This window comes from Fulvia fulva, chromosome 7 (genome assembly GCF_020509005.1).
Source record: "Fulvia fulva chromosome 7, complete sequence".
Classification (NCBI taxonomy): Eukaryota; Fungi; Ascomycota; class Dothideomycetes; order Mycosphaerellales; family Mycosphaerellaceae; genus Fulvia; species Fulvia fulva.
Genome location: NC_063018.1, coordinates 1,286,227 through 1,298,618, shown reverse-complemented (window position 1 = coordinate 1,298,618; position 12,392 = coordinate 1,286,227). Strand labels below are relative to the sequence as shown.

The window sequence follows — 12,392 nt, the reverse complement described above, 5'->3', positions numbered from 1 at the left end:
TCCATGGCTGAGAGATCGAGTGCCTCACCTTCCCCTTCACTTCATCTGCGACTTCTGTATATAATTATACGCGTCATTTTGCCGCGTATGCTTCCTGACAACCTTGTAACCTCAAATGCAGCGCAGGATCATTTGCGTGGAGTTCAGCTACGGAGCAATCAAATAAGCGCAAACTACGCCTCATCCTCTTGGGCACGCTCCAAAGGCTGGACTTGTCAGTAAAGTAGAGGTTGGGCTGTATAAAAAACACAATCCCGAGGTACGACTCTACTCCGATCACGCCGACTGTGGAGAGCTGGACTCTTCCTCCCAAACATATCAGACAACATACTCCCTTGACAAACAAAGTCGCTCTTCAACCTTTACCAGACCAAGTGACAATCCGAGACGATGGCGAGCGCAGTGTCCAACCTCGCTGCAAGTAACAACACACGCTTCAATGCCGAAGCCGCGGCCTGGGATTCTCGACCATTCGTACACGAAGCTAGCCAAGGAGCTGCGAAAGCCATCCGAGACCTACTTGCTGCACGTCCGGGCGATAAGCCTGTCAACAAACTGGAGGTGCTCGAGATCGGCTGCGGTACAGGCATTCTCTCGTTCCTACTCGCACCTCATGTTCAACGCATTATAGCGGTTGATGCCGCGGAAGGTATGATCGATGTATTGAAAGAGAAGCTTACGAAACCACACGCACCGAAGAACATCCTCCCTCTAGCACTACTCCTCGACAACCCGGAGGACGCTGCTCTACCCCCGGCAGATCCTCTGGATGTGAATGCCTCGTCTGGCCCGCGACTGAAGGTGGACCTCATCACCAGCCATCTTGTAATGCACCACATTCCCGACCTCGTCCCATTACTGGAGACAATGTACGCCTGCCTGGCTCCGGGAGGACGAGTCATGCTCACAGACTTCGAGGACTTCGGTCCTGAGGCGAAGCGATTCCATCCAGCGAGTAAGATGGATGGTGTCGCTAGGCATGGCATCAATGCTCGCTGGATGGAGGCCATTCTACTGCAAGTCGGCTTCACAGACGTGGAGGTCGAGGCTCGCTGGACTATGACGAAAAATGTGGAAAAGTACGAAGGAGAGTTTGGAGGGGCTTATGGCGGCGACGCACAAGAGCTAACCAGCACTGGAAAGGGCGAAGACATGCAATTCCCGTTCCTGGTCTGCTATGGCGCGAAGAATTGATCATTAGGCATTATCTCAGGGCCGATATCATTTCTCCCCTCGTCCTGAAGACGCCAGCGTCTTGCTCCACCTTCTCGCCAGCGCGATCGTCTGTGCATGTGCCTACACATCACAGGAACTGCTACTATGGCACTACCTCAACCCCTTCGACGTCCACTGCCGAATCATGCTACGCGCAAGCAGGCTGAACACTGTTGCATCATTAAGAGCGAGATTTTCCTCAACATGGACCCAGGATCTCAGCTGCAGGTCTTCACACTCTATAGGTCTCCGTTGCTGTTAGGCTTTTGTGTCCATCTTGCACCTCAACCTCTTGGAAACCTCCACCACCTTCTCCACAGCCGTCTCGGAATGCTGGTGCAGAGTAGCTCTCGTTCCGTATCCCGGCTCAGCTCTGCTGGCGATGAGAAAGCGTCATCTAGTACTGGCCGTGCACCAATTGTGGCGGTAGCATTGGAGTGCACACCATCTATAAGATGACCAATGCTGGTCGGGTATCGGACGTAGTCCCAATAGAGTCTGCTCCAGGATTTTTCGGCAACCCAGAACTCGCGATCAAACCCTTCGGCATTCATCATGGCACTGCGCAGGAACCACAAGTAAGACTTTATGGCTCGGCGGACGTCGTTCATTTGGCAGTCTTTCCACTTGTTCTGTCTCGTCCAGGAAGCTGTCTTATGCCAGGCATGGCCTGTCTCGCGTACATTTCCGAGATCACCCAGGAGCCATTGCGTATTTGACTCGACGAAGATGTTGTCGGGCTTTACGTCGTCATGACACAGGTCGGCGCTGTGCAAAGACTCCAGTCCCCGCAGCATCTTTAGCAATGATGGCCGATACTCAAGGTCAAGTTCGTCGATCGACTTTCCTCCGTGCCGGCGTTCTTGCTTCGCCAGATTCAGAAGAGTACCAGCTCCGATCAGAGGGGTGACCAGCGCCCAGGACCAGCTTTGCACATCTTGTAAAATGAAGTATTCATGGACCGGCACGAACGGCGACTCATTCTTCGAAGACCCGAAAAGTAAACCTGCTTCGACTTCTGTTGGCCATGTCCTGGTCATTGTCTGAAAATGATGTGCAATAGCTCGTGGAATCGGGTTTCGAGCTCTGTTCTCGAAGAACTTTACGACAACTTCATCTCCCGTGTGCACGTCGACATAAACCGCGGTCGAGCCTTCTTGCCCATGGCCAAGTCCTCTTAGGAACAAGTAACGGTCATCGATACTTGGACCATGATGGATTCGAATTGGTTGTTCCAGGTCCGGTATCGATGGTAACTCGCCTGACATGGACGAGAAGTCCGTGGGATATTGCTTCACCCATTGATCGTGGATATCGCGCATGCCCCAAATGAACCCTGCAATCGCACAGCATGTTACGACCGCCGCGAAAGCAATCTTCGCAAATCGTGGTGTGGTGTGAATCTGCCTTTGCCACGTGCGCCAGGGACTAGCAGAGCGTCGTGGGCGCGTGGTTTTCGCATCATAGTCGCATGTCGAATATTGCTGCTTCATTACATCGATACGCAGTGATAGCAGAGGTTTGTCGATAATCCTGGTAAAGACGATGCGAGAAGAAAGATATCGTTCAAATAAGCTACCTTGAAACTGGGCTGAGCACAGCAACATTCAAGGACGGGACGAGACAACATCACTGTGCATTGTGAACAGCAATCGCAAACCAGGCGATCGTCATGTGGCTTGTGGCCGTAAGATGCAGAAACTAGTCGATAAAGGCACAGAGGCAAACTCTGTGTTTAAAGAAGGCAGTGTCTGCCAATCAACACTTGTCGGTGACCAAGGCACGGAAACTGCGTCTTGGCCCGCGGCAAGGACAAACCGGTAGCACGTTGTGACGGGCTCAGCATGCCGGCTAGTGGCCCAGCAGGAGGTCCTGTGGAAGATGATTTGCACAGCAGGTACTCAGTGGTACTCTGTGCCTTCAGTTTGCCTTGATCTGCATCCTTCCTTTGTGGCAGCACTGTGGCAGTGTTCAGGTTCAAGTTTCGATGTCGATCTGCAGCGGATACATGGCTCTTGGCAGAACTTGGCAGTGAAGGAAGCTTGGCCGCGTTTGACGGCCACGGGAGCTGTATAGCCCCACCCTAGGAAGATTACCCTATTGATGCCCACGTGCGAGGCGGTGTTGCTTCCGGGATATGCAAGCAAAAGAATAGAGGAGCATCATCTACAGGTTCTTATCTCGATCTCGGCACGATATCTGCCACCGGCGTTACCTGCGTGCAAACGAGTGCGACCATTGATGACCTTGCGTCGGAGCGGGTACATGTAAACGACTTTTCGATGCCGAAGGAACGAACGAACGCTCGGGCCTTGCTGACCGCTGGAGATCCAAATCCGAGTCCATAAGTAGCGCCGATGTTTCCTAATCCGCTGCACCACACACCCTCGTGGCAGGTGTATCGCAATTGCGACAGGTACAGCTGTGGAGACTGCGCTCCTGCCGCTTAGCCGAGAAGTAGTTGCCGAGGGATGCAGTAGCGCAGTGCCTCCTACCTCTTACCTCCTAGCATCTCATGGACAGCATCTCTACGCTGACTACTGCCATGTCGTGCGGTCTGACGGTACTACACGCAACGTGTGATGACTCACGACGGGGAGCATATCAACTCTTGAGCAATCTCACGATAATAATGGATTGATCTCGTCACGACCTTACTTTGCCACTGCGACGACTACGCCATGTTGTCAACAACTTCTGAGAAGCCCAGTGAAGAGTCGGTCAACGCCCAGGGACGCGATAGAGCCATTGACGATTATGTAGCAAGCATACCGAACGCCACGGACTGGTATCCCAACGCCCTGCAGGACCCTGGAAACCCACAGAACTGGTCCTCTGCTTCAAAGGTGTTCCAGACATTCATCCCGATATGCGTCGGACTACTCGCCCCTTTCGGCTCTTCAGTCTACACTCCCGGCCTCGAGCAGGTTATGGACGACTTCGGCATATCCAGAGAGGTCGCGCTGCTGCCATTCGTGTTCTACCTTCTCGGGCTGTCGTTTGGGCCAGTCATCGCCGCACCAGTCTCAGAGACATACGGTCGTCGCATAGTGTATCTGTCAGCACTACCCGTCTTCGCCGCCTTCACTATTGGGGCTGGCTTCTCGAGCAACATCACGTCCCTCGTTGTATGCAGATTCTTCGCTGGACTGGTTGCTAGTCCCGGACTCGCGATTGGATCTGGGTCAACAGCCGACTTGTACCGTCCACACAAACGAGCTGTGCCAATGGCAGTGTTTGTTACAAGTGTTCAAATGGGCCCGGTATTGGGACCATTGATCGGCGGGTTTGTCACAGAGAAGCGAAATTGGCGCTGGACGCAGTGGGTCATCCTTTTCGGAATCGCCATCGTGCTTACGATCTCTCTTGGAGCGAAAGAGACATATAAGACAACCATACTGAAGTCCCGAGCCAAGCGTTTGGGTATCGAAGGGCCAGCTGAACCACAACGTACTCCCATGGAATCCTTCAAGTACTTTGCCAAGAAGACCATCGTGCGACCGCTACATATGACAGCGACCGAGCCGATGGTGCTATTCTGGAACCTCTACACTGCATTCTTGTTCGGCCTACTCAATGCTTTCTTCGCTGCATTCAGCTACGTGTTCAGGACCACTTACGGATTTGGGCTTGGAAGCATTGGCTTGACGTACCTTGGGCAAGCCGTGGGAAGTCTGGCAGGTCTGGCCATCACTCTCTTCATATTCGAGGTCATCTGGACTAAAGAGCACGCAAAGCTGCGAGAGGCTGATCCTCAAGCAAAGTTCCCGCCAGAGAGGAAGCTGATCCTGGCGAAAGTCGGCGCACCGCTCTTGCCAGTCAGCTTATTCTGGTTCGGCTGGACAGCGAGACCCTCGGTCCACTGGCTAGCTCCCGTGGCTGCAGAGGCTCTCTTCAGCTGTGCCAACCTTCTGATCTTCACGTGCGCACTCATGGCGTTGCAGGACTGCTATGGATCACAGTACGGCGCATCCGCAGCCTCGTCAAACACATTTGCGAGATATTTGGCTGCATTCGCGTTCCCGCTGCTCGCGGTGCAAATGTTCGAAGGTCTGGGAAATGGGTGGGCAGCGAGTCTCCTAGGCTTCGTCAGTCTGCTACTACTGCCGATTCCATTTGTGTTCGAACGTTACGGCGAGCGCATTAGAGCGAAGAGCCAGTACAGGCCTGACGAATGAAGCGGCATATTTGAAGAGAAATTTCACGAGTTCATTGACTCTACACTTTATGCTTGCATCTTGCATCTTGCATTATTCTACCCTCGCCTTCCGCATATCAAAACACCGCAGAAGCACTATCAAGCGATGATCAGCTGCTTCTCTTTCTTCAGCAGCCTTACAGCGTCTACACTGATGTTCAGCACCTGCGAGACAGCTGGAGCCGGGGTCAAGGCGAGCCACTGGGTCAGCGAGATGTCCGCCACGCGGTCAGCCTTGAAGATTTCGATCCACACTAGATCTGTATTGTTCGAAGTGTTGATGACATAGTGTCCGCTGTTGTCAGGGAAGACGGCAGTGTCACGGGCGCTGAAGTCAAAAGTACGCGCAGCAGCGTTGCCAGTGAACACCGAAGCACGAGCTTGACCTTGAACGAAGTACACCCACTCCTCGGCTGTTGGGTGCCAGTGGAGCTCACGAAGACCACCAGGCTTGATTGTAACCACAGACGCGGCAATGGTGGTGGAGATCGGAAAGGTCCTGGAGTCGAAGATCTGGATTGTACCACCTCCGCCAGGTGCAGTAATAGGCTCCACATCTCCATGATGAATCACATACGAGCTGTTACCTTCCAGCTTGCCGAAAGGAGAGTCGATGCCCTCCCCGCTGACTGTGCCATTGGCGTTACCAGCCACGATGTAGGGACTCGTTGCTGGGATAGTATCAAAGAGCGATTCGTTAACGCCTTGGCTGGTCAGCAGCTATAGCACAACATATGGAATGGATGACACTTACCGAAGTTCTTGGCCAAGATATTCTTCGGAGTGTGCGCGATCCAGTCGTCCACGTTGAATGTCGTACCAGGCGCATCGTAATTGGCCTCATCAAAGACAAGCAGGAACTCGTTCTCATCTGCCAATCCTTGAACAGCGTGTGCCGCACCTTTGGGAAAGTACCAGATGTCACCGACCTCGAGGGCTCCCACTGGTTCTTACCGTCCTCGTCGACAGCAGAAACAGTAACCCGACCTGCGTACACGAACCCCCACTCGGCGACTTTGTGCCAGTGGAGCTCACGGGTAGCTCCCTTCTTGAGATGCTGCTGAGCCCCCGGGATGTCTTTGCTCGAAGGCAGGTCGGTGATGACTTGCTCGCGAACCCAGCCACCCTTCAACAGGCGAGTCTTTGAATCCGAGAAACGCCATTTGAGGTTGGCTACAATGCCATTGTCGGTCGATTCGGCGCCAAGGTTGCTAGGGTTCTGGACGTCCACGATGGGGTTTGTTCCACCTACAAGCAGGGTCAGTCTTTACTTCGCATCAAACATGATGGTCAAGACCCTTACCAGAGAAGGGAGCTCCTCGTCCATTTGAGCTTTCTGGTTGTCCCTCTGCGAAAGCACCTTCTGCATAACCTGCTTGCTTTGTATCGGGAGCTCCCAACGCCTCTCCATCGGGCTGGTACTGCCAATCGGTCTGGCGCTTGGTGATGCCAGCAATGTCTGCATAGGGCCTCAAATGCTTCGACGTCCGCTTGCTGGGAAGGTGTTTCTCTTGGAACTGTTTAGGAGGCGAGCGTCGCTTTGCGGCGGCTTCGACTCCACCAAGAGCAAGAGCGCTGGCAAGCAAGACGGAGATCTTCATAGTGGACGAAAGGAGTACCAGCCAACTACAATCAAAATGCGTAGCTGAGGAAGATTTCTCGAGATTATAACGCTCACACTGGAAGGCGCGTCATGGAGGACGCGAAGCACGAACTCCCAAGGTCGCTTGGTCGATCGACACAATGATTCAAGCTGCTTGCGCGCTGTCGCGGGTTGAGACCTTGGCAGAGATCCCAATACAAATGCTTGGCTCCGGCAGTGATGGACAATGCCTTTGTGGTGCCATACTGCTAAGCTGCAAAGGCGTGCTCGAAGCATACCCGCGATAATCTCGGGTGTAAGCGTATGAACGACAGTGCAATCCGATACAAGCAGATGCGTCCGCACAGTTGTGCCGCCGGTACAAGCATCTCACTGGCTGTCTCAAGCAAGATCGCCTGCACAAGCATGTCGCCTTGAGTTCAGGAGATGGCATCAAAACGCCAGATGTTGGACCAAAGTCTGGGCAAAGGCTGGGCATGGGAGGGCCCTATATCCATCTGGGATGATCTTATACCAAGAGCGTGGTTCTGCCGTAAACAGCTCGACAGAGGTATGATCGTCATGCTTGGCCCTGCGCACTCATTCTCGCTGCATATGGCGTAATCGTCTGAAGAGGAATAGTTTCACTCACATGGTCCGAGCACAAGAAGCCGAAATTGCCCAATCAGGAAATCCTCGACTTCATGCCTGGAGGATGTGTACCAGGTGCGCAAGGCTCTTTGAGCTATTCCGGCTAGTAAACGACGTTTCTGGGTGCCAAAGCAGCCCCGTCGACCGCACTCGTACAGCAAGCTCGCCCAATGCGACATTTCTCACACCGTTGATGCAGCAGTGGCAGGGCTTCATTATTCGGGCTTGCAGGCGTCTTCATGGCAACAAATCCGGCTTGTTACTGCACCGCGATCTCTTGAGAATGGCTATACCTTCGTGTAAGCGTCCTTGCGATGTTTGTTCGCTCAGTATCAATGGTGAGCCACCTCGCGACCCCGGTACTTATGTTCGATGATCCTGCTTTTGGGAAAGGCCCATGTCTGTTGCGCTATAGCCTTTGATTTTGCACCAGTCTTGGAGTAATTTCGGTTTCTTGGTAAAGGTGGATGCGCTTCTCTGACCTTTCCTTAGGCTTTGCAAGCCTATCGACGCCCTGGCTGTCATCATTGTTCCAACTGCTCACTAAAGCCTGGGCATCTGATCTGAGAAGATTCTGTGTAGATCAACGCATTCTTCGCAGCTGGGTGATCTTTGGTTGAGACATATCAGGATACCCGGCCACTTTGGGCAGCACATACCTGCAGCTCCTCTTCGTCCGTCCGGATGGACTGTTTTGTGGATTGGAAGGGCTTCAAGATTCTCGTGCTCAACAACAACCCCTCAGCTCGGACCCATGCTCGTCGCTGCCACAAGAGAAAAGGGACTATGTCTCAGAGCTTGGGCAGGCACAACACTTGGGCGCAAGTATGAGGGCTGTGCGTTCTGGGTCCGCGATCCGGCTCCAGTCTGCACCCGCCCGAGTAGCACCAAAATACTCCAATAAGGACTGCGAGATGTTCGATTGACCCATTCTTCTAGGCCCCTGCACCGCAATTTGCGTCTTTGCTTGTGTCGAGGCCGCCATACTAGTTTGAGCGAGCGTTGGCATATAGCATGTCGCTCGGTGAGTCCGTACCTCGTCGGGTCTGCCTTTACTCGACCATAAAACCATACTTGGCAATATTGATGTGCTCGACCACGCCTGGCGTCCCAGACCGACTGGACGGATTGGAGTGCAGATCTTCATGATTGACGACAGCTATGGGAACTGCGTAGCTTGCTGTCCGAGATGAAGAGGGTGTACTCGTTGTGCTTTCGAGAAGGCACCATCGTGCTAACAATGAACTCTAGCATATATACCTTTTGGAAACCTGCTCAATCTATCTCATTCTTGCACAAGCTAGCTCTACGACTCGAGACATCCTTGTCAACATGACACTCTCTAAGCTTGCCGTCGCGGCCCTCATTGGCCTCAGCAGCGCGGCGATTCCAGCTGGGCAGCCAAGCAAACGTCAATTCTCTCTGCCGCCACTCATCCCATCGATTCCTGGCGTCACTGAGCTTCTCAATGACGTCGCACCACCGCTCCCTATCCTGCAGATTCCTACTCCGGCATTGCCATCTCCACCTTGGAACGGCAGCAACATCAAGCCCAAGAAGATTGGCTACTTCTGGACTGGTGCTGGTGATAACAAGCATGCTGACTTCTTGGCATCGTACAGTCTGGACGATGATACTTTTGGAACTCTGTTGAGAGTGGTAGACGTGCCAACTTCTGGCAACAGCCCTCATCATCTTGGTGTATCGAAGGATGGCAAGACACTATGGGGTGGCGGGTTATTGTCTTTGTTGAAGACGCAAGATATAGGGTTCTATTGGGATGTGAGTGCGACACAAACTTACATCGTCTATACATAACTGACTATTTCCTAGGTTTCCAACCCATACGAGCCGAAGTATACCAAATCTGATCGTGCTTTGTTAGCTTCCATCGCAGACGAGGTTGTAGCCAAGCCGAATGGCGGATTCTTCATCACCTATATGGGCTCCGCCGTTGGCACAGCCCCTGGTCGCCTCATTGAGACCGACGAAGATTATAACATCATTCACCAGTGGCCGGAAGATGTCGAGGGCACTCTGAACATCCTCGGCGACCAGTTCTCGCCACACGGTCTCAGTATCGACTTCGATCGTGGCCACATCCTTACTTCAGACTTCGTTGTACCCATCACGGTACTCAAGCCATCAGCTGGAATCCAGCGCGCCGACATGCTTCGTCTCTGGGATCTCAAGTCTCGAAAGATCACCAACACTATCAAAATTCCCGATGGTGGCGGCATCCAGGACGTAAAGTTCATCCCGGGTAACAAAGAAGGCGCTGCAATCGCCACCGCTGTTCACCTTGGTCAAGTCTGGATCATTTATCCAGAGCGTCGCGATGAGAATGGCAACCCCGGCCGCGCTGAGCTTCTTTATGATCTTGGGCCAAAGGCTCGAGATACCACAGCCATCTACTCAGACATTACCAAAGACGGCAGGTTCGCATACTTTACCCTTACCACGGCAGACCACATCGCTGCTCTCGACATCTCCGATTTGGACAATTTCAAGCGTCTCGATGATCCAGATGAGGTGCAGCCCACTGTGGGCCCACATTACCTTAAGTTAGCACCGGATCAGAAGCACTTGCTAGTGTCCGACTACTTTGTCCAGACTGGTGACATCGGCATTCTCAACACTCCAGCCGATTTCAAGGCGCTCTGGATTGATCTGAACGACGATGGCTCGCTTAGCTTCAACAGGTCCATCAATTCTCCACAGGAGTTCCCACTCCGTGGTGGTGCGAGGCCACACTCATCTGTCGTATTCGACCTCACGGATAAGGACAAGCCCGTGTACTACTGATACACTAGTCTGGAAGGCGCCGCTGGTCGAGGACACTAGGTGCGCAGCAACGGCCAACAGCACACGACGATCAGTTATGACTTAGGTGTTATAAGCCTCTTATTAATCAATCTGTGCCCCAAGCAATCTTTCAAGCTTCCTCTGCTCCATGAAGGGGACCACAGCCTACAACTTTCACCGTGATTCGACATTTTTGCTTCACGTCAACTCCATCTTACTGCGCACTGTCTATTATGTCGAAGCGAGCATGCAGACATGGTGAGCTACGCTGGGTCACATGAAAGCTATCGGCCTGTTCAAGCATGTACAGCTCGTTATACGTACAGCTCTTTGTACGTATAGTTCATTGTACGTACTCCATCTCAAAGAAGACCGTGATCAGTTCAGTAGAGCTAGAAGGATCGTGATCAGGCAATTCACGGACTTGGTTGACTTTGTCTCGAAGCACCGACGTCATGTTGAGCAGAATCAGGGTTAACGGGCTCGAGATAGTGAACAAGACTGACCTTGGAGTGGATTTCACGCTGTCTACGTGAACAGCCCCGGTGTGGCCAACTCGAGTCCGTGTACAGCCGCATCCTTGCTTTTCGCATGTGATGTCAAAGCTTTGACCACCGCCCTCACTTATCACCAGCCTCATCCCCAAATGTCAACATCGCGACAACATTCGCATCTCTAATTGCCATATCAGTAAGCAACAGCGAGCGGTCTGTTGGTTTCTTCAATCTATCACTGACAAAGACACCAGAGAGAACACCCAAAATGGCCGCATCAGCTGCGGTTTTCGCCATCCCCGAGCTTGTCGAGAACATTCTCGAGCACTTGCCTGCGCTCACTCTGTTCAAACTACGTCAAATTAACAGCACCTTCGACGACACCATCAAGCAACGAAGATTCCGGGCCGCCATGCTCCTGGAGCCCAGCGACCGTCTCAGCCTGTTCCGCCTCGTGCGCCTACTGCAATCTTCAAACCTGCAACGAGCACTTCGACCATTCAAAATCCTCAGCGTACACACCATTCTCAACGGCCAAGAGCTCCAGATGAACGTCGGCACTAGCAAGATCCTCTCACCAAAAAACATCGACCGCACCTTGGCACAGATCGAGAGCCAGGTCGTCCCTTGTAGCCAGCGAGACGCTTCATGGCGCAAGATCAGACTCGACCGCGGCCTAAAGAATCTGAGTGTCGACTTCTGGAGACCTGGACCCTGTGCGCTGCCTCTTTCCGTGAATCAGCATTACACACCACCGGAGGTTAATACGATTGGCGCTGTTGTGGATGAAGCGGTCGCTTGGCTGGCAAAAGGCAGCGAGCGGCAGCAGCGGAAGCTGTATGAGGCCGAGATATTCAAGAGGACAGAGCTCATGGGAGAGTTGCCAGCTGGTGAGTCGGGCGGAGACTGATCAGCATAGGGTTGTGGTCGTTTTGAGCCCGACAACACAGGAGATTCGCAATTCAGTGCACGATTAGCGATGGGCTTCGGGCTACGAAGGAGACATAGTAGCGAATAAAGGGGACAAAAAGACCAAATTACTTGGTCGAAGCAGAAGTTGAGCTTCATGTATCACGGGCGGCAGACTGCGGTTTCTGACATGCTACGTACACTGGTCTAATCATGAATCACATACTTCCTGCCTACCGTGAATGTCAGGAGCGAGCCCAGCTTTGAAGCCCAGCTCGTTATATAAGCTCTCTTTGATCTACACGATCGTACCAGAAGTCTGTGGAGCCACCCTGATCCTTTAACCACAAACAAAATACCTACTTAGTCAGTACATAAACCCCCTTCCCCTCCCTGTCTATCTCTCTCCCTCTCTCTTCCATCTCCAGCCACGTCGAAACCAAGTCACCATGTGCCAGCAATACTTCACCCTCGGTCACCGTGGCGAATCTAAGGAATGCAGAAGCGCCCATCTCAGCTGCATCATTCCGTGCCAGAG

The 12,392-nt window shown here is 52.8% G+C and overlaps 6 protein-coding genes across 6 annotated transcripts; 4 read left to right on the top strand and 2 right to left on the bottom strand.

Moving 5' to 3' along the window:
- Positions 1-390: 390 nt before the first annotated feature.
- On the top strand, positions 391-1,194 carry CLAFUR5_10156 (uncharacterized protein; the record flags this gene model as incomplete). The annotated part of the gene is made up of 1 exon (XM_047909304.1): positions 391-1,194. One exon carries the CDS (start codon positions 391-393, stop codon positions 1,192-1,194), a length of 804 nt encoding a protein of 267 aa, XP_047764806.1.
- Positions 1,195-1,499: 305 nt separating this feature from the next.
- On the bottom strand, positions 1,500-2,537 carry CLAFUR5_10155 (uncharacterized protein; the record flags this gene model as incomplete). Its single annotated transcript, XM_047909303.1, has 1 exon — positions 1,500-2,537. One exon carries the CDS (start codon positions 2,535-2,537, stop codon positions 1,500-1,502), a length of 1,038 nt encoding a protein of 345 aa, XP_047764803.1.
- A 1,359-nt stretch (positions 2,538-3,896) lies between these two features.
- On the top strand, positions 3,897-5,393 carry CLAFUR5_10154 (Polyamine transporter 4; the record flags this gene model as incomplete). Its single annotated transcript, XM_047909302.1, has 1 exon — positions 3,897-5,393. The coding sequence occupies one exon, from the start codon at positions 3,897-3,899 to the stop codon at positions 5,391-5,393; it is 1,497 nt and encodes a 498-aa protein (XP_047764804.1).
- Positions 5,394-5,512: 119 nt separating this feature from the next.
- CLAFUR5_10153 (putative oxalate decarboxylase) lies at positions 5,513-7,014 on the bottom strand (the record flags this gene model as incomplete). The annotated part of the gene is made up of 3 exons (XM_047909301.1): positions 5,513-6,117; positions 6,168-6,314; positions 6,717-7,014. 3 exons carry the CDS (start codon positions 7,012-7,014, stop codon positions 5,513-5,515), a joined length of 1,050 nt encoding a protein of 349 aa, XP_047764809.1.
- A 1,964-nt stretch (positions 7,015-8,978) lies between these two features.
- Positions 8,979-10,451, top strand: CLAFUR5_10152 (uncharacterized protein; the record flags this gene model as incomplete). Its single annotated transcript, XM_047909300.1, has 2 exons — positions 8,979-9,428; positions 9,480-10,451. 2 exons carry the CDS (start codon positions 8,979-8,981, stop codon positions 10,449-10,451), a joined length of 1,422 nt encoding a protein of 473 aa, XP_047764810.1.
- A 762-nt stretch (positions 10,452-11,213) lies between these two features.
- CLAFUR5_20304 (uncharacterized protein) lies at positions 11,214-11,855 on the top strand (the record flags this gene model as incomplete). Its single annotated transcript, XM_059463140.1, has 1 exon — positions 11,214-11,855. The coding sequence occupies one exon, from the start codon at positions 11,214-11,216 to the stop codon at positions 11,853-11,855; it is 642 nt and encodes a 213-aa protein (XP_059319055.1).
- Positions 11,856-12,392: the final 537 nt, after the last annotated feature.